This window comes from Peromyscus maniculatus, chromosome 23, assembly GCF_049852395.1.
Source record: "Peromyscus maniculatus bairdii isolate BWxNUB_F1_BW_parent chromosome 23, HU_Pman_BW_mat_3.1, whole genome shotgun sequence".
NCBI lineage: Eukaryota > Metazoa > Chordata > Mammalia > Rodentia > Cricetidae > Peromyscus > Peromyscus maniculatus.
Genome location: NC_134874.1, coordinates 60,146,801 through 60,164,740, shown reverse-complemented (window position 1 = coordinate 60,164,740; position 17,940 = coordinate 60,146,801). Strand labels below are relative to the sequence as shown.

The following is a 17,940-nucleotide window of genomic DNA, read 5'->3' as shown; positions in this document are numbered from 1 at the left end:
GCCAGCTCTTTCCTTCCACCCAGTTACCCATCTCATTGGCCCTTCCCTGGTACTTTTCATGATCGACTCATGGCTTTCTGCCTTAGAGGGTTTTCTTGTGGTTCTGAAAGTTAGAGAATATTTTAATATTAAGGGGCATTGTGAAAATTTTGTGCAAAATTTTGTTTCAAATGAATGATACTCTCAATAAGAGCTCACCCTGAGTAAGAATTCTTCTCTCTCTCTCTCTCTCTCTCTCTCTCTCTCTCTCTCTCTCTCTCTCTCTCTTCTCTCTCTCTCTCTCTTTTGGTTTTTTGAGACAGGGTTTCTCTGTGTAGATTTGCACTTTTCCTGGGACTCACTGGGTAGTCCAGGCTGGCCTCGAACTCACAGAGATCTGCCTGCCTCTGCCTCCCGAGGGCTGGGATTAAAGGCGAGTGCCACCACCACCCAGCTGAGTAAGAATTCTTAGTGGGAAGAGGTTTGCTGTGTGTCTAGCTTGCAGAAACTGCTGGTCCAGAGTAATTCATGCGAAAGGGCAAAAGTGAAGTTACTCTGCCATGCAGGTAAGTGAGTACACTGGAAACCACCAGTGAAAATGAAAAGCACCAGGAAGGTTCCAGAATGAGTCAATGAAATGGCATGTTCTTCTTGGCATTGTGCCTTTGAGAGTCTGTCCTGTGTTCCTAGTGCACTTCTCAGGTCTAAGGCTATTGTTCATCAGTAGTGCTCTGGAGGCCCCTGGGAACAGTTCAGGTTTCAGCATTTAAACAGTTACAACACTCACCACATACTTAACCAAATGCAACATTCTTACAAGGGTCAAAATTTCCAAGGCACTTCATAAGTTAAATATCCTTCATGGTTACTGCGCATTTTAGAATAACAAAGTCTCAAAGACTTAATGAAAAACATTCCAGTTAGATGAATTACCTTATATATTTCAATCACTAAATACTTTTAAAACAAGAATTACTGAAAAGTTGATGCAAAATGACATGCACAGAACATAATATGAACACAGTCATTAATTATACCCAGACCTTTGGCTTTATTTCATACTTGATGGCACTCAGAATATGCCATCTCAAAACATGGAGCTTGACATAGGAAGTTATTTGAGTGGATGAATGAATGTGAGGAAGGACTCAGATCTTCCCCTGAAACCACGCATAAAACCTAGGAAGGACTTCCTGACAATTTCCTGAAGCAGTCAGAAGCACCACATATCCCTCCATGGAGGAAAGGTGCAGCCTCATATCTGAAGACTGATGAAGGCACACAGAGAGGATGTGATCCAAAAGCCCTCACTATTTGTCATTCATCTGCTTGACTCCTATTGCTTTAATTTTGACACAAGTTTCATAACATTCCCCTTTCCTTCAACTCAGGAATAAACTCTCAGGCCTACTACATGCTCTAAAAGGCACAGTGCTGGCCCTGAGCCATGGTGCATGCCCAGGGCCCAATGCCATGCCACATGGTTGAAATGACTGGGCTCACCAGGAGTTGAATATCAGGGAAGATGCCCAAGGTGTGAAGGGTAGGGGTTTTGGGAAATATGCGGGATACATAAAGGCATCATTCCGTGGTAAGGAAGAATCTCTGGTGGACATGAAGGCTATAGCCCACCCTAAGGTTCAGGACCATAACGAAATCTAGAGTAAGGGCCCATCAGTTCTGGGGCCATGTGATCTTCTGTCCGTACACATTGTAGAATTTGGGGACAGAAGCCTGATTTGAGAACAGATGAGTGTTTGGAAGACTCCCTTTCTTTGGTAGACTTGTCCTGGTCTCTAGCTACCTGCAGGTTCAGTAATTTCTCTTGAGATCATCACCACAGCAGCACTGATGCCCTTTCACCATCTCCATGGGCTCCATGGGTCACTCTAACCAGTGCCTGGGATGGTACCCCACTTCAAAACTAAGGAGTATTCTGGGGCTGCTGGGTGTCACTTGGGACAGTTTTTGGCAGGAGTCTGTGAAGCTTGTGGTGACTGCCATTTGGTAGAGGCATGGGGACTCTTGGGGGTGGACTACTCCTGTTTGCTTGCTTATCCTATTGAGACTTTAGGCACTAGTGAGACGTTGATATCCTTGACTTTGTTCTTGGCTTCGATGCTTGAAAGGCTTGCTAGGGCTGGCATAGACCAGGCAATGTGCCCTTTTCTAAGACATGCAGGCATGTACAGGGGTAACAGCTACTCTTACACCCTCATACATATCAACAGTTTGAGTGAGAGTTACCTCTTTCCATCCTTCCCCCTGATAGCTGGAAGCTCATTAAGTTGGGTCTAAGAGGGACCTCTCCGAATGAGCCTGGTGCCTGGTTGGGTACACGGGGATCCAGGATTCAGTGTTAGACACTCCCCAGGGCATATTACAGTGAGGTGGGGATAGATGGCAGCTGATGATGCTGTGTTCATCTTCTCTGATCTCCCTTGCTCACTCAGTGGCTGGGCATCAATACTATATGCTGTTATGATTAAATAATTTGATACTGATTAAGTGAAGTCCAAAATGTTGCTATTAATGTACATATAAAATACCTGACTTTTAATTGTAAATTTGCATATTCAATTAATATTACTTGAAAATATGCATATTTGAGGATTACTTCTTAAGCAAAGGATATTTTATATAATGACAGCTAATTCTGAACCAAAATAATCTTGAAAAAATGATCTCAGGTCTAAGCATTTGGGGGGGGGCTTGATCCTTAGGAAGATGTGCACTGTGATAGTTTGTACTAGGTGAGTGTTCACGCTTTTCTCTGGTTAATCTCTGTTTTGTTGTGGAATCTCTATCAAGGAACCTAAGGTAGGTAGAACCAAATGATAAGACTCTCCATTTTAAAAAAAGTGCTCTCCTCTCCAAAACATCTTCTATTAGCACCACCAAAATATTGTTTTATTATGCCTTTTAAGGATATCTTGGAGGTTTGTTAATTTGAATATAAGAAGCTCCCATAAACTCATAGGGAGTGGCACTATTAGGAGGTGTGGCTTTGTTGGAGAGAGTGTGGCCTTGGAGGATGTATGTCACTGTGGGGGAGGGAGTTGTTGAGATCTCTTATGCGCATTCCATGCCTAGTATCTCAGAGCACATTTGTTGCCTATGGGATCAAGATGGAGCTCCTTCTCCAGCACCATGTCTGCCTGCATGCCTCCATGTCCTGCCATGATCATAATGGACTACACTTCTGAAACTGTAAGCCTCCTGATTCAATGTTTTCTTCTATAATTGTTGCTGTGGTCATTGTGTCCCTTCACAGCAATAGAAACCCTAACTAAGACAGTATGTATCCAACATAATCACAGAGATCAATGGACTCAAAAAAGAATTTTACTTTTGGACCACCCTTTGGGCATGGATCTCTTACATAAACCAGCTCAGATGCAGAATACCTTGTAAGGGTTTGTACATTTAGGTGTATTTGTTACAAATGCTTTTAGACCTGTATCCTCTATGTAGATACCACTGCAGAGCAAGCCCAGGTAAATCAATTCACCTTGCTAAGTGGAAATCTGGGACAGCCATATGTCTGTCATGCAGTGGGGAAGAGCTGATCTGCTGTTCTACACTGAGTAGCAGCATGCAGTCAGAAATACCTTTGTCTTTGTATTCTGCCTTTTTGCCTCCTATTACTTCAGAAGTGATCTTTCACCCATTTAACTAGAACTTTCCCAACACATGCAGACAGCCCACCCCCACCATCTCCTTCCCATGCTACTCACCCTAGTTACCTCTGTGTCTCCAAAGCCTAGTGTAATAAATGTTCCCTAGTCTACACAGAACCATAAACTAGTACATGAAGAAATTAACAACTCGACGTCTAGGCAACGAGAAGATGTTTTAGATAGAGACAGTAGTGGCCACTACCATCATGGAGAATGATACCTCATGAATACTAGATATATTGAACACTGCATTATTCAGGGGAGGAAAAAATTAAATACAGAAAAAATTCAAATATAGGATTAATATTAAAATACCGAAATGATTTGCAGGTATAGAAAAAAGCATTGAAGGAAGTTTTAATTTTCATTTCTAGATACTGATAGCAAAATTTATTTCCCATATATCTGTTTTTTGAAAGTTACATGTTACATATTTTCTAATAAGGCAAATGCAGTGCCTCAGTTGTGAATTAAAAAATGATGCCTTTCAAAAAAATATAACAGGCACTCAGTGTTGAAGGCAACAAAGAGCCAACACAGCAATCCGGGCACTCAAAAAGTTCTGCTGCCTCCTTGGCTGGTGTCTGGGAGTTGGGATTTCAGTTTATCTTTATATTTATATACACATGTATATGTAGTTAGATATGGTTCTACACAATATGTATACCATATAGATACTTATAAATCATGAACATAACTATACTCATAGCTATGCATACCATACACATGCAAGCCAATACCACAAAGTTTGTTTGTTTATTTTTGATTTTTTATTATGCCAAGTTATTGTACATTTAATTTAATTTCAAATTATATTTATGTGTGTGTGTGTGTGTGTGTGTGTGTGTGTGTGTGTGTGCACATGCAATTGTGTAGACAAACACATGTTCTTAAATGTATGGAGTGGGCACATATTTGTGTGTGTTGTATGGAAACAAGCATATGTGTATTGTGGCACAACATGATGGTGCCCTCATCCTTTATGATGGACTAGTTGCACTATTACAGTGAGGTGGGGCATGCTTGATCATGCTTCATTCTGTGCATGGTTACAAATACTTGCCATCATTTAAGGGAATTGGTTACAAATTATTATTGGTTAAGATAAGAAAAACCTGAATCAAATTTTAAGCAGAGGATAAATCAATGAATTAAATAGAAAACAAGTATTTTAAGATGTAATATGTTTATAAAAATTTAAAGGCTTAAGCATGTCATGAAAGACTGAATATGTTCTATATTGAGTCTGAGGAAGTAGTTTAAGATATAAATTTATGGAAATTTAAAGCTTAAATAAAATTTGAATACAAATAAAGTTTATACGGGTTGCTGTGGGATGTTCTGTATGTCCTGTGGGAGCCCGTTCTTGGGTTCCTCGTGGCTTTACCCAGCAGGTCCACATAGAGGATGATTAGGACCACAGGCCTGAGTGCAGGTGTCTGAGATGGTCTGCACTTGGCTGTGCTGGAGAATGGTCTGTATGTCAAGTTGCTCTGGTTGGTCAATAAATAAAACATTGATTGGCCCATGGCTAGGCAGGAAGTATAGGCGGGACGAACAGAGAGGAGAAATAAAAGAACAGGAAGGCAGAAGAGGTCACTGCCAGCCACCACCCTGACAAGCAGCATGAAAAGATGCCAGTAAGCCACAAGCCATGTGGCAGGGTATAGATTTGTGGAAATAGATTAATTTAAGCCATAAGAACAGTTAGAAAGAAGCCTGCCACGGCCATACAGTTTGAAAGCAATGTAAGTCTCTGTGTTTACTTGGTTGTGTCTGATTGCTGTGGGACTGACGGGTGATAAAGATTTGTCCTGACTGTGGGCCAGGCAGGAAAACTCTAGCTACAATGGGTCTAAGATGTAATGGTTTAAGGTATGGCAATATAAAAAGAATATTTTGGGAAGAAGGAAAATATATGAAATGCAACTTCACTTAGATCAAGTTTCTAATGAAGCAGAGGGCTAGATTTCTGACTTTGGAAGGAGGATCTACCTAAAGGCTTCCATTGTGACAACAGAGGCTCATGGAAATGGCACCTTGGTTTCAAGTCACTTTTGGGTGAGGTATGTAGAAGGGATGAAATAGCTATACCATGTGACATCAGCACATGGACATTCTACTGTCTCCTGGAGAGCCCTGGCATTCCATGTGATGTCACCAGTGTTGTGGCAACACCAACTGTCATTGGGGCATTTGTGCAGTGTCTCGTGTTTCACCTACACACATGCTGACTAGACTGAACAGGATTCTTGGGAGACAGGATGGCGAGCACAGGGAGATCAGAGGGAGGCTGAAGGAAGATGGCCTTCAGTCTCCATGTCACTCATCAAGAAACAAATGGTTCTGGGGAAAGCACAGCGAGTCCTGGGAAAGGGATGGGGAGCTTCTGGAAGGAGGAAGGCTTCAGCTGATCCTTCCAGGAGTGGGGCTCAGGAGGGGAGAGTTTCTTTGAAGCAATGGGCCTATCCTGGTCCTCTGAGTTCTTCAAGAGCAGACCCAGAGATGAGGATTTCCCATGATTAGTTTGCAGAGAGTCAGGGATGGTCAAGGCTGAAGCTGCTCTGTTGAGGGCCCTCTGCTTTCATTTTGAGTGGGAAGGAAGCACAGAGGGACTAAAGAGGTTTCAGTTCCAGCCCTGCACTTCACCCACACTGGATTTCTTTTGGTGTGTGTCACTAATAGCAGGGAGAGTAAAGTCCCCTGGCCAGATCTAGAGAGTCTCACATTTTAAATAACAACCACTGGCAGGGCAGGAGCCACCAAGCATTGCTGCATGTCAGTGACCCTAAGGTTTCTGAGTTCCTGCCCTCTAACAAGCCAGTCCTCTTTCCTCTACATTGAGCATTTGTTCTTGGTGACTGAGGGCTCACCTGTAGATGCCCAGTCCTCAATTATTTTCAGTCATACCTATCAGTAGTTGATAACACTTTTGCTAACTTCATGATGGTTGAAATGTATTCTGCTGAAGGTTTTAGCAAAAATTTCATCATTTCCAATATGACTTATCATTGTTCTGACAGGACCCACATAATCATCCACTATTCCCATACATTGTAACTGCCCCATGGATCTTCTCTAATGTGCTTGTTCATCTCATGGATCTGATCTTCCTTCCCCATTATCCCAAGCTAATTTCTTAGCATCCTTAATTTCTCATCTTAATAGCTTGTGAGTATAAGAATGGGAAGAGCCATTTCTGGGCAGTGTTTGGAAATGACCCTAGCTCTCCACACATGATGAACTGTTGAATTAGAATGAACTAGATTCTAATGAATCAGAGAGATCTCAGGATTGGAAGGAGGAGGTGCTGAAGGCCTTGCCCTGTTTCTCAGGAAAGGCTCCTGGAAAGGGCAGCTTGGCTTTTGGTGAATCGGGGAGGAGCTTGTTATCAGATAGGTGATGACCATTGTCAGTGGCCCTAACAGTCCATTCTCTGGAAATTCTATTGTATCCTGGAGAGCCTGTGGCATCTTCTGTGAAACCACCAGTGTTGTGGCAATGCCAACTGCCCTTGAGGCATTCACTAAGTGCTTATATTGTTCTCCAACTGACATGTTGGCAAGACTGATCACACCGATTGGCAGAGAGAGCCCTAGTTTCCTAAGGAGGAGGGGAGGCTAGAACTGGACCTTCTACTTTTGGGGTTCAGTAGCTGTGATCATGAAGCAATGGGCCGATGCTGCTTATCTGGGTTCCTAAAGAGCAGATCCAAGGTGGAGGATTCCTGATGGTTAGTTGGCAGAGGGCCAGGAATGGTCAAGGCTGCAGCTGCTGTGCTGCGACTTCCTTCAGTTCATTCTGAGTGGCAAAGCCTGCAACAGGAGGCCCAGAACCACTAATGCGGTATCAGAATGGGATGTTGTTGCGTTTTATATCTGATGTAAATACCAAGGAGGGAAATTTTTCATCCATGTACTAAGGTCTGAGACATTCAGTTCCTTTTAGTCGTGGACACAGGTTATCAGGGCTGGGAGGTGAAAAGCACTAGGACTCCAGGATTTCCTTGCATCTCATGAGTGGAGCATGAATGTTACAATTCTTATTAATAAAATCAAACGACAGCCAGGTATTGGGGTGAATGCTGGAAGATCAGAGAAGCAGAACAAGCCACAACTTCTTCACCTCAACAGTTCCTAAGCTGATCCTGTTTCCTCAGAATTGATGATTCTGTGTCCTCGTCCCAATGGCTCTCAGCTGAACTGCTGCTCAAAAGCCTGAAAGCTTAACCAGCCAAAAGCTTCTAGTTTCTGGTCCTCATGCCTTATATACCTTTCTGCTCTCTGCCATCACTCCCTGGGATTAAAGGTGTGAGTCACCATGCCTGGCTGTTTCCATTGTGGCCTTGAACTCACAGAGATCCAGAGGGATTTCTGCCTCTAGAATGCTAGGATTAAAGGCATGAGTGCCACCACTTTTAGCCTCTGCATCTAGTGGCTGTCCCAATCTCTGAACCCAGATAAGTTTATTAGGGTGCACAATATTTGGGGGAACATAATACCACCACCTATCAGGTATTAGCTGACAATTCCAAACCAACATGACTGGCCTTGCTTATGTCTTTCAGGGCCAGTGGGGCTGCAGTAGGGGCTGAGGCATATATCTAGCCAAAGTGATTGGAGACAGACACATGGCTTATGAGGCCCAGCTTAAGGAGAGCTGCTCTGATCTTTGAGGGCTTTACTGGGTTCCATGCATTTCCTCTTCCTCAGGCCTCCTCTTGGGACTCCACATGACCTTCTTGGCTTATGCCATTCATTTGTACAAATTCACTTGTGTTTATGTACCTACAGGAACTGCTAGGAAGGCATCATCCACACCCTTCTTCCTCACTGAGCAGGAGCAGCAGCTGAACCAGGTGGAAAAACTGAAACTTCAGCTACAGATGATGAACAATGACAGGAATGAACTGCGTGAATTCCTGGCCCATTACAACAATGAGTTGAACAACAGGTATTCATCATGCCATGTTCTCTGGTGAATGTCTTGACCCTACTGTGTCAATTCCAGCAGTCCTTGGGTCACTGAAAGTTGCACCTGCAGGGTGACCTGCACAAGCAAATTTTCCTGAATGCAACTGAGAGGCAAAACTGAAGCCTGTAACAGTGAGATGGGACACAGGCTGTTCTGCTTCCTCCTAATGAAACCCAGAGTCTGTGGCCTGAATCACAATCCACAGAGAGGGGCAGTAGGGTGTAAGATCACAACATGCATTTCAAGAGGCCTTGACAGGTGTTGGCTTGTAGGAGATGCTGTGTGCTCTGAGTTTAACTTCAGTCTCTGTATTTGACAAGATATTTACTTTTGCTTGTTCCTCTGGGAGCAGATTGAAGGGCCTGGTGGTCCTACTTGTTCCATCTGTGTGTGACTGGAAAGCCTGGAGTCCATCCCTGTTCCTCTCTGGTCTTGTTACTTGTACTGTGAGGCAATGCCACCCACCTGCATTTCTCTGACATCCTAACTGTATGTGGGTTTGTGTGCATGTGAATTGCCCTCTAAGGGGCCCAAACTTTGCAAACATGGCAATGGCAGGTTTTGCCCTTTTCACTTCCCTCTCCCTCAATAAACCATTACATTACATACCTTAATTTAGTCTCCAGAGTTCATTCCCTTTTGTGGACACCAACTCATTCTTGAAACTAAACATCAAAGTCCAACCATAAAAATTCATTTCTCGGCTACACTTGCCAACCTGACCAATCAGATCTCAGCAACTCACCCTAGCAGAGACTTAACCTTTCTATTTAAAATCCCACTGCGGAAAAAAGCCTGCTGCGTGTTGTCTGCCTTTGCCTGATCCAGAGGCAGGCTCCCAATGCCGTGCTTGCCCTGCTGGGGAAATGCATCTCTTTGTGCTAAGGATTTGGTGTCTCAGTGTGTTCTGTACTGTCTCTGAGAGGCTCCCCTACATTGTGTGTGTATGGGGACACAAGGTCCCTTCAGATCTTGGAGTTAGAGATTAATAGTAGGCCTGAAGATTTGCCTGATTCAAAGATTTCAGGTGATATAAGTGCTGAGATCAGGGAGTTCCACTTTGAACATCACAGTTCTCAGTCTTTCTGCTCACCCTGGTGATTCTTCGAATCCCCTTGGGAGTTTATAAGTCATGCTCATAGAGTGCCTCCTCCATAGCAATACTGATGATGAGTCTGGGTATCCTTGTAAGGACAAAGCATTTCTGTTCTCATGACAGTGGAAATGTCACTGCAGATTTCAGGGAGGCCCACGCCGGTGGACCTACTTAGAGAGCTAGTCTACCTCTCCAAGCCTACTGAGGGAGCTCATGGAACCCTGTCTCCCTCCCTGTTGACACCCAGCCTTTCCTGGACCTGGGGCAGGGTAGCAAGTCTAATGCACATCAAGAGTTCCCAGTACATAGGATTCAGGGTGTGACATCCAGTAGGCTAGGGTAGTGCAAAATACAACCTTAATTCATGGGCTCCATGAGGCCTATGATCACAGGGTTTGTTGTTCCTATGGCTACTCCTTACCACAGGCTGAATTCGGAGCATGAGATACAGAACACAGAGCATAAGAAGGATATGTCAGATGTGAAGAAATTACCCAAGGAGATTAGTGAGTCCTTGTACAAGTGCAAAGAGCTGAGTGAGAAGACCAAAATCTACCATTGAGTGCCTGACTTGGGTGGACTCCAGAACTTGGTTAGGACTGCTTCTTGTTGTCTGAAGTTTTTTCCAGTCCTGCCTGACCCCGCTGTCAGGAAGAATCTGTCCCTGATGCCTCCTACAGCCAAATGGTCCAAATAAACACACAGAGCCTCACATTACTTACAAACTCTATGGCCAATGGCTTAAGTTTCAGCCTAGCTACCTCTGTCATCTTAAATTAACCCAATTTTATTCATCTGTGTTTTGCCATATGGCTGCTACATTGCCAGGCTGTTGGCATGTTGCTCCTTGGGTGGCAGCTGGCATCTCCTCCACCTCTGCCTTTCTTTTCTGTCTCTCCTGGATTTTCCAGCCTGGCTCCTTACTGCCATGCCATAGGCCAAAACAGCTTATTTATTAACCAATGTGAGCAATACATATTCACGGCATACAGAAATATATCCCACAGCATCTTCTTCCCTTCTCCACCTTTAAACCAAAGTGAGGGCTGTGGTTCTACTCTGTTTACCCCTTACCAAGCAGCCTGCCTTATAGCTCTTGGACTTGTGCCTTCTAGACTGAGTTCTCTTAAGTGTGAAGAGTCTGAGAGCCCCTCCCAACATTTTTCTGTCAGCTTCTGGAACTTCTAGACAGAAAACATGGTTTGCACCATGGCTTTTGTGGCTCTGACAGGAGCTAAGAGAGCTGTTTTCTATGAGACACATGGATGGAATATATTCCAGATGGGTCTTCTGTCTCCCTCAGAGCATTGTTTCCCTCTACCTGTTCATGGTTTCCCAATACTGTGAACAGTTAAGTACCAGGATGTGTGTTCAGGAGGTAGCAGATCAAGTCTTCAGGGGTACATGGATCCCTTTTGCTGTCAGGGTCTTTAGAAGTAGTATAAATCTTTCTGGAAATTGGCTATTCTCTTTCTTTGGCCTGCACCTGAGTGATTCTGGCCTGGATAATGAGGGCTTCAGCCCAGGGCTGTTGGGGATGGGGACATGGGACCTTGCAGGAATCATGGTATACCAGGCAGGAGTGGCAGATGGAGGTGGAGCTCATCATTTTTGGTGATATTTCAGCACCCTCTACAGTCAGCACCTGAGTGAACAGACTCAGTTGAAAGAAAAAGTGAGAATGTTGCTAGAGGACAAGAAAAAGCTGCAGGGCGAGCAGATTTTACTACAAGAGTCCCATGCAGAGGCAAAGAGGCTCCATGAAGAGGCCCATGAGAAGATCTATGACCTCTGGACAAGGCAGCTGCAGGTAGGTTGAAGCAGCAGGGCCAACCTGGCCATCAGTCTGACCATACACGTACATATACACACACTCATGTAACCATCTACTCACTTATCCACCTGACCCAACCCATCCAATAGTTCACTTCTGTGATCATTCACAAGTCTTTCTGGGAGTTAGCCTTTTAGAGCAAGCAAATCCTACTACTCTGCTGGAAGCTGCAGTCCATTGAGGGAGACAAATAAGTCACATATCACTCAGCTGTATGTCAGGATGGGAGGAGCCGGGCTGTGATGGGAGCCAAAGAGATCGAGTGTTTCAGGTCAAGGGTCTTGGTCTCCTTTGCTTGGCAGGGTTCATGTGAGATCAGAGCAGACACAGCATGGAAGGAGGAACGCCCCTGAAAAAGTCAAATGACCGGGTCTCATAGACATCTTTTTGGGTGTCATATGGCATTTTACTCTCTTGTTCCCACACTGCCATGGTGTTCTCTTTACCTGGCCAAGCTCTTGGTTCACAGTGACAGAAACTAAATTAAAAGTTTGTCAGTACTGTTTGCTGTGAGTGGCATTGGCCAGTTTTCCCATCCTGGATCTTACATTCTAAAGCTCACTGGATGTCAAGGGATTTGGCAAGGGCTTATGACAGGCAGGGGTCAGGGTGGCAGATTTGAGCCAACTGCATCAACATAGCCTACAGAGACTCAGCATGTTTCTCCAGGCATTTTTAGTCCAAAATTATGCAGAACTGTGGGACTAACTTATAACAGCTATTGTGAGGAGTTTAAAACCAACTGGCAATGTCATCCTCATCCAGTGTGATGTCCTCCTCACTGCATTCTGATCACTGATGATTGGAGGGATTTGTGTCTGTGTGTGAGTATGCCTGTCTGAGGGCACATACATCTGTGGGTGTTTTGGAAGGTCTGATGATGACATCGAGTGTCCTCTGTTGCTTTCTCCCTTATTCCCTTCAGCCCGAGTCTCTCACTGAACCTGAAAATTTCTGTTCTGTCTAAGCTGGATAGCCAGAGATCTTTGGATGTCCTGTCTCCTCACAGTAGAGCGTCCTGTATTATTCTGTCTCATTTTGTTGCTAAATGGTTCATTTGGTCAGAAAGAGAACTGACTTGTTGGTTTCTCTTAATTTTTAAACATTTTTATTACTTTTGATTTAATGCAACTTATAATAAGTAACAAAAATCAAACAATGGAGCTACTTTAAATATAGAAAGTAGACTTCTTTTCTTTCATGACATAGAGGTAACTTTCCAGGCAAGGTCTGTTTTGTCTACTGGCTTCACAACATGGAACCTGACATTTTGATACTCACTCTTAGGACAGAGTCCAACTCATAGTTGTATAGAGTGCTGCATTTTAGAAAAGTGCTGTGGATGATCTAAATAGCCTTCCACTGACTGGCCTGGGGCTGTTTTCATATAATGTGCACTGTAATCAGGTCAAAAGTTGTTGGGTAATGATAATGGGTGACTTCCATTCTCTGGTGCTGTCAATGTCTTCTGTGAAGGAGTCTGGGTAAGTTTAGTGAGGAGACTATAATGGGTCAACTTAAATCTATCAGGAGGCTTCATGTCCAGCCTTCTTCCCCCAGCACTTGGTCTTTTGTGGTCCAACTCAGTTGTGCAGAGGTTGTTACTTATCTGTATGATCAGTGAGTCTGGTGATAAAAACTTCCTTGGGAAGGGAAATAAGTTCAGGCCAGGGCAGAAGAGCTTGGCTGGGTCTAAGAGGCATGTAGACAGCAAGGAGGACCCACTACCTCCACCTGGATTAGAAAAGGTGCTGCAACATTCTAGTCTTCTTCCTTGCCTTTCTGGATTCAAGAAAGGTGTGTGTTTGTGTTGTTTTTATGTGTGTGTTTGGGGAATGAGAATGTGTGCTTGAACCTCTATGTGTATGCTCACTCTCTCACGGAACATTGGAACATCTTTAAGATTGATGGAGATGGATTTCAATGAGAAAGTACTGTGCCTAATCTGGTTAGTATGACTTTGCCTCAGTCAAAGAACAGATGGAGTTGCCCATCCTTCTGCATGTCCACACAGCTAACTACAACCAAAGGCCATATAACTGATGCAAGCTAAAAGTTTTTATGGTATTTGTAGAGGAAGAATTATTTATCTGCAAAGAAATCCTCTGGAGAAAAACAAAGTAATGGGGTCCATGACGTTGAGAAAGAGGCTACTGAGAGGCAGGAAAGGTTGCTGTGGGATTGTATCCTTCTCTGTTCTGGGTGAAAGGAGGCTGACCACTGATGACTTCCCTGCATCCTGTTTTGGTCTTCTCCTCATCGCCTGCTGCCATTTTCCTTTCAACTTTGCCTCACCTTGGTTCACCTAACCTAGTCCTTGGAGCTTGGCCTGGACTTTATTCTCAGAAATTCTGAACTGCAGAGGGGCTTGTGGCTGTATTCCAGCCAAGCAGGAGTCCCACAGCTATGCTGATGTGTGAGATGAGGTTGTCTTTGGGCACCAATTAGGATCACCATACTCTCAAGCACCCACTCCATATTGTGTCTGCAGCACTCAGAAATTGCTTTTTTTCCAAAAGTCTTCATCCTGAGTTTAATTCAGCCTGATGGAGAGTTGGGAGAAATGAGATCTCTCAGATATTGCTAGTAGTGTAAAATGGTGCAGCCCTGTGAGAAGCTATGTACAATTATTCAGAAAGTGGAACTGCAGACTTCGGGTGGAGCATTGATTCCAGAATTGAAAGTGGTGTCCACAGAGAATAGGGGACAACAGGGATACAGCAGGACTCATCAGAACAGTCCAACTGCAAACTCTTCAGATACCCATCACTGATGAGTGCAAACATACAATGTGGTCCATGGGATATGGTTAAATATGGAATAATATATGCAGTCATTTGGCCATGAGTTAGTCAACCTTCTGTTACTCAAATAAATCCCTGACACAATCAACTTCTTTGGAGGGAAGTTTAATATAGATGCCGGATTGTAGAGATTTTCTAGTTTTCTGAGCTCATTCCTTTGGGCCTAAATTGAGGCAACCTGTGGTACAGAGAGCTTCTTTAAGAGGAAGCTGCCCTCCTTGTAGGCACTGGGAAGCACTGAGTGAGAGCAAGGGGCTGGTCCACTGCCATCCAATGGTCCTGTGCTGGGGAACTAAGCCTTCAATGCACAGACTGGGGAACTTGCTAGAAGAGCTTAGATTACAGATCAAGCAACCAGGTGTTCACCTGTCTGTGTCCAGGCTTTCATGGCAAGCACTGCATTGACTTATCCTCTCTCTGAGTTCCTCTACCAGGTCACCAGGCATGCACGTGTTATACAGATACACAGGCAGGCTGAACACCTGCACATATAAACTAAAAATAAAATGAAAAATTATCAAGACTGAATAAAAATACACAATCCTCTCCACATCCCTGTGCTCAAAGCATCATGTGTTTCCTGCCTCTGTGCAGGAATTAGGGTAGAGAAGATGGGGGTTAATGAAAGGTAACTTTCTTCTCCATGGTATCCCAGGTGATCTCTTCTTACATTAGTGTTATCTGGGAAACTAAGTGTGGATGGAATGTAGTGTGCTTGTATGTGTGCATCCATATACATGTGTGTGCTGGAGAGAGAGAGAGACAGAGAGAGAGAGAGACAGAGAGAGAGACAGAGAGAGAGAGACAGAGAGAGACAGAGAGAGACAGAGAGAGAGACAGAGAGAGAAAGGAGAGGAGAGGAGAGGAGAGGAGAGGAGAGGAGAGGAGAGGAGAGGAGAGGAGAGGAGAGGAGAGGAGAGGAGAGGAGAGGAGAGGAGAGGAGAGGAGAGGAGAGAGAGAAAGAGAATGCATGTTTATGTACATGGTTAGGACAACCTCCCCATAAAACACAATTTTCTATTGAACAGGAACATCAAAGACTTGAGGAAAATCTTCAGTCCCTGATGAAGCAGAAGGAGCTGCTCACCAAGCAAAGGGACTTGGCAGTAAAGCTGCAGCATCACTTCACTGTGTCCCAGATGAGGTAGGTGCCCAGGCTTCCAGAAGCAGGTGGATCCAAGTGGGTCTGCTGTACCTGGATCTCCATCCTCTTTGAGTTTTGTCAATTGGCAAAGCTGCCAGCCATGGGCAGGGCCTCAGAGTGTCATTGCTGGCTCAGTCAACAGGAAGCAATATGCTTTTTCCTTGATCTTATGGGGACTGTGTCCCCTTCTTCCTTTCTGAGAACTCTTGTATGCTCTAGTATCTCATCTCTTAGATTAGATCTCCCCACAAATATTCCCATGGCAGCCAGAAACGTGGAAAGGAGGATCTTTGATCATGAAGGAAAGTGTGTGCCCTGCATCTTTTCCATCAGGAACATCATGTTTAGAGAGAAGTGTCCACCCTTTGCAGATTTGCATACAGCACACTCCTGCTGACTGCAGGCTCTCTGCAGTGTTTATCAGTTTCTCATGAGAAGATTTACTCTGGTCATAAACAGAGTAGGAGCTGACAAGTTAATCCCATGCAGGGTTCTGAGCTGTAGGAATAACCAGAGCCTTCTCTGCATTGCTGTGTAGGCTCCACCAGAGGGCAGGCATAGAGTTTTCCAGGAGGGTCACATTCACCTGTATCCATTCAAGGCCAGGGATATCTTTCCTGAACTGTGCCTAAGACTTTATCATACTGATATTTCTCCAAAATGATGTATTTGGACTGTTGGAAAAATATGCTGTTTTTTTTCTAATCCAGCACAGTATGTACTTACCAGTTCAACTTCTAGCAGTTTTTAAAAGCTGAGAAAAAAATCCTGCCCAAGTGCTCTCTGACCCTTTTCCCATAGGGAAGCAAGGAATGAACTCACGTAAAAGGCAATGCTCAAATGTCTAGCTGAGTAGAGCTGGTGGGAGCTCAAAAGCTGACATGGCAGGTCCCTACCAGGCTTGTGCCCAAGCTGCTTTCCTCCCCTAGGTTTGAAAACCTCCAGCAGGAACTGGAGCAGACCACAGCCCAGGAAGAGAGCCTCCTGCAGAAGGAGCTGCTGGTGCAGAAACACTATGTTCCAGGCAAGTAAGCCACGATTGAGCCCCATCCCCAGCAGCCAGGGTATTCATGGGTTGTGTTTTCTTCCTTAACTTTTGTTTACTAGGGATGAATAGGCCCTGATTTTTCTTTACAGTGGCACAGCAAAACTGATTCTGAATATTTTCTTTGATGATTTTTCCTAACAGCACCTCTTCAGAAAACTGAGAAGGCTGGAAGAAGCCAGAGACACCTTGAAGGCACAATATTCTACACTCCAGGTTCACGGCCTCCTCAGAAAATGTCACCTCTTTTCAGCTGTGAACTCCCTAGTGAGGCAAATATCAACTTACCATCAGGCAGTCCAGCCACAGTCTGATCCACATCCATTGGCTCACTATTCCCAGAGAAAAGATTGTATCACAAATAGTCTGAGATTCAGAGGACACAACACAAATTACTAAGAACCCTGACATCTATCAGCACGTGGCCCCAGTGAGGAGCAAAACAAAATGAAGAGGACAAGAGGAGCAAGAGTTCTTCTGTCAGCTTCCTATCAAGGGCTTTGACAAGCTGACTCCATAGGTGATGGGAAATCTGACAAGGAAGACTGTGTTAACATCACACTGCCATTCAGACAGACCACACCCAAAAGCATAAGATTCTCTCCAGTGCAGTGCTGAAGCTGACTTGTGCAAGCTGACTTGAAGCCATGTTATGGGCAAGTGTTGCTGAAGATAATTCACTGCAGAGAATAACAGTTCCTCACCTCATTTGCTCTCCCATAATGAAATTCCAAGTGATCCTGAAATTTGCTTATTTTTTTTGTTTATATGTTGGGATATTTATGCTTTGGATTTTGGTGTTCTTCATTTTGGTTTAAGGTTTTGTTAATTTTTGTTATTTCTTATATTCTTGTCATTGTTTTAATAGTTTGCTAAGGCTATACATTATATATAAGGACTGCTGTTTTGAAAGCCCCCATTGAGTAAAATGAATGTGTTTTATGAATAAAATGCAATTTGAAACTTAACTCTGAGACTCTTCTTTAGGCAGGCGAGGTTTCACACTCCTGTAAACCCTGAACTCTCAGGCTTTGATGTATCTCAGTAAATTCCAGGAATCTTGAGCTGCACAAGGATTTCCCAGCCATGGGACTCAGAGCTATTGTCAGACCCAAACTACTCTAAAAATTCTATACCTGTCTGGTTCATTGTTCAGGGTTTTATGGGGTAACGTCTTACACAATGAATTTCTATATATACAAAAGGCTATGTTTTAGAATGACTTAGAGGCTGTGGTCCAGCTAATTGAACATTGGCTGGCTATAATGGCAAAATCCTCAAATCCAGGAGTTGCTCAATCCACTATGCTTGATGTCTCAGCCCATCAGCAGTATAGTCTGGAATCCCCAGGAAGTTGGCTCCAATGCCAGTGAAGGCATGGACT

General features: G+C 44.1%; 1 protein-coding gene across 1 annotated transcript; it reads left to right on the top strand.

The window, feature by feature from the left end:
* Nucleotides 1-5,818: 5,818 nt before the first annotated feature.
* LOC143270479 (disks large homolog 5-like) lies at nucleotides 5,819-17,522 on the top strand. Its single transcript, XM_076560559.1, has 5 exons — nucleotides 5,819-8,612; nucleotides 11,356-11,539; nucleotides 15,396-15,511; nucleotides 16,441-16,535; nucleotides 16,701-17,522. Exons 1-5 carry the CDS (start codon nucleotides 8,392-8,394, stop codon nucleotides 16,868-16,870), a joined length of 786 nt encoding a protein of 261 aa, XP_076416674.1. The 5' UTR covers nucleotides 5,819-8,391; the 3' UTR covers nucleotides 16,871-17,522.
* The last annotated feature ends 418 nt before the right edge of the window (nucleotides 17,523-17,940 follow it).

Excerpts from the sequence above, each read along its gene's own strand:
- LOC143270479 (XM_076560559.1), top strand. The coding sequence starts at position 8,392 with ATGACCTTCTTGGCTTATGCCATTCATTTGTACAAATTCACTTGTGTT. Across the intron at positions 11,540-15,395 it reads TCTGGACAAGGCAGCTGCAG|GAACATCAAAGACTTGAGGA; the intron begins GTAGGTTGAAGC and ends TCTATTGAACAG. Across the intron at positions 16,536-16,700 it reads GCAGAAACACTATGTTCCAG|CACCTCTTCAGAAAACTGAG; the intron begins GCAAGTAAGCCA and ends TTTTCCTAACAG.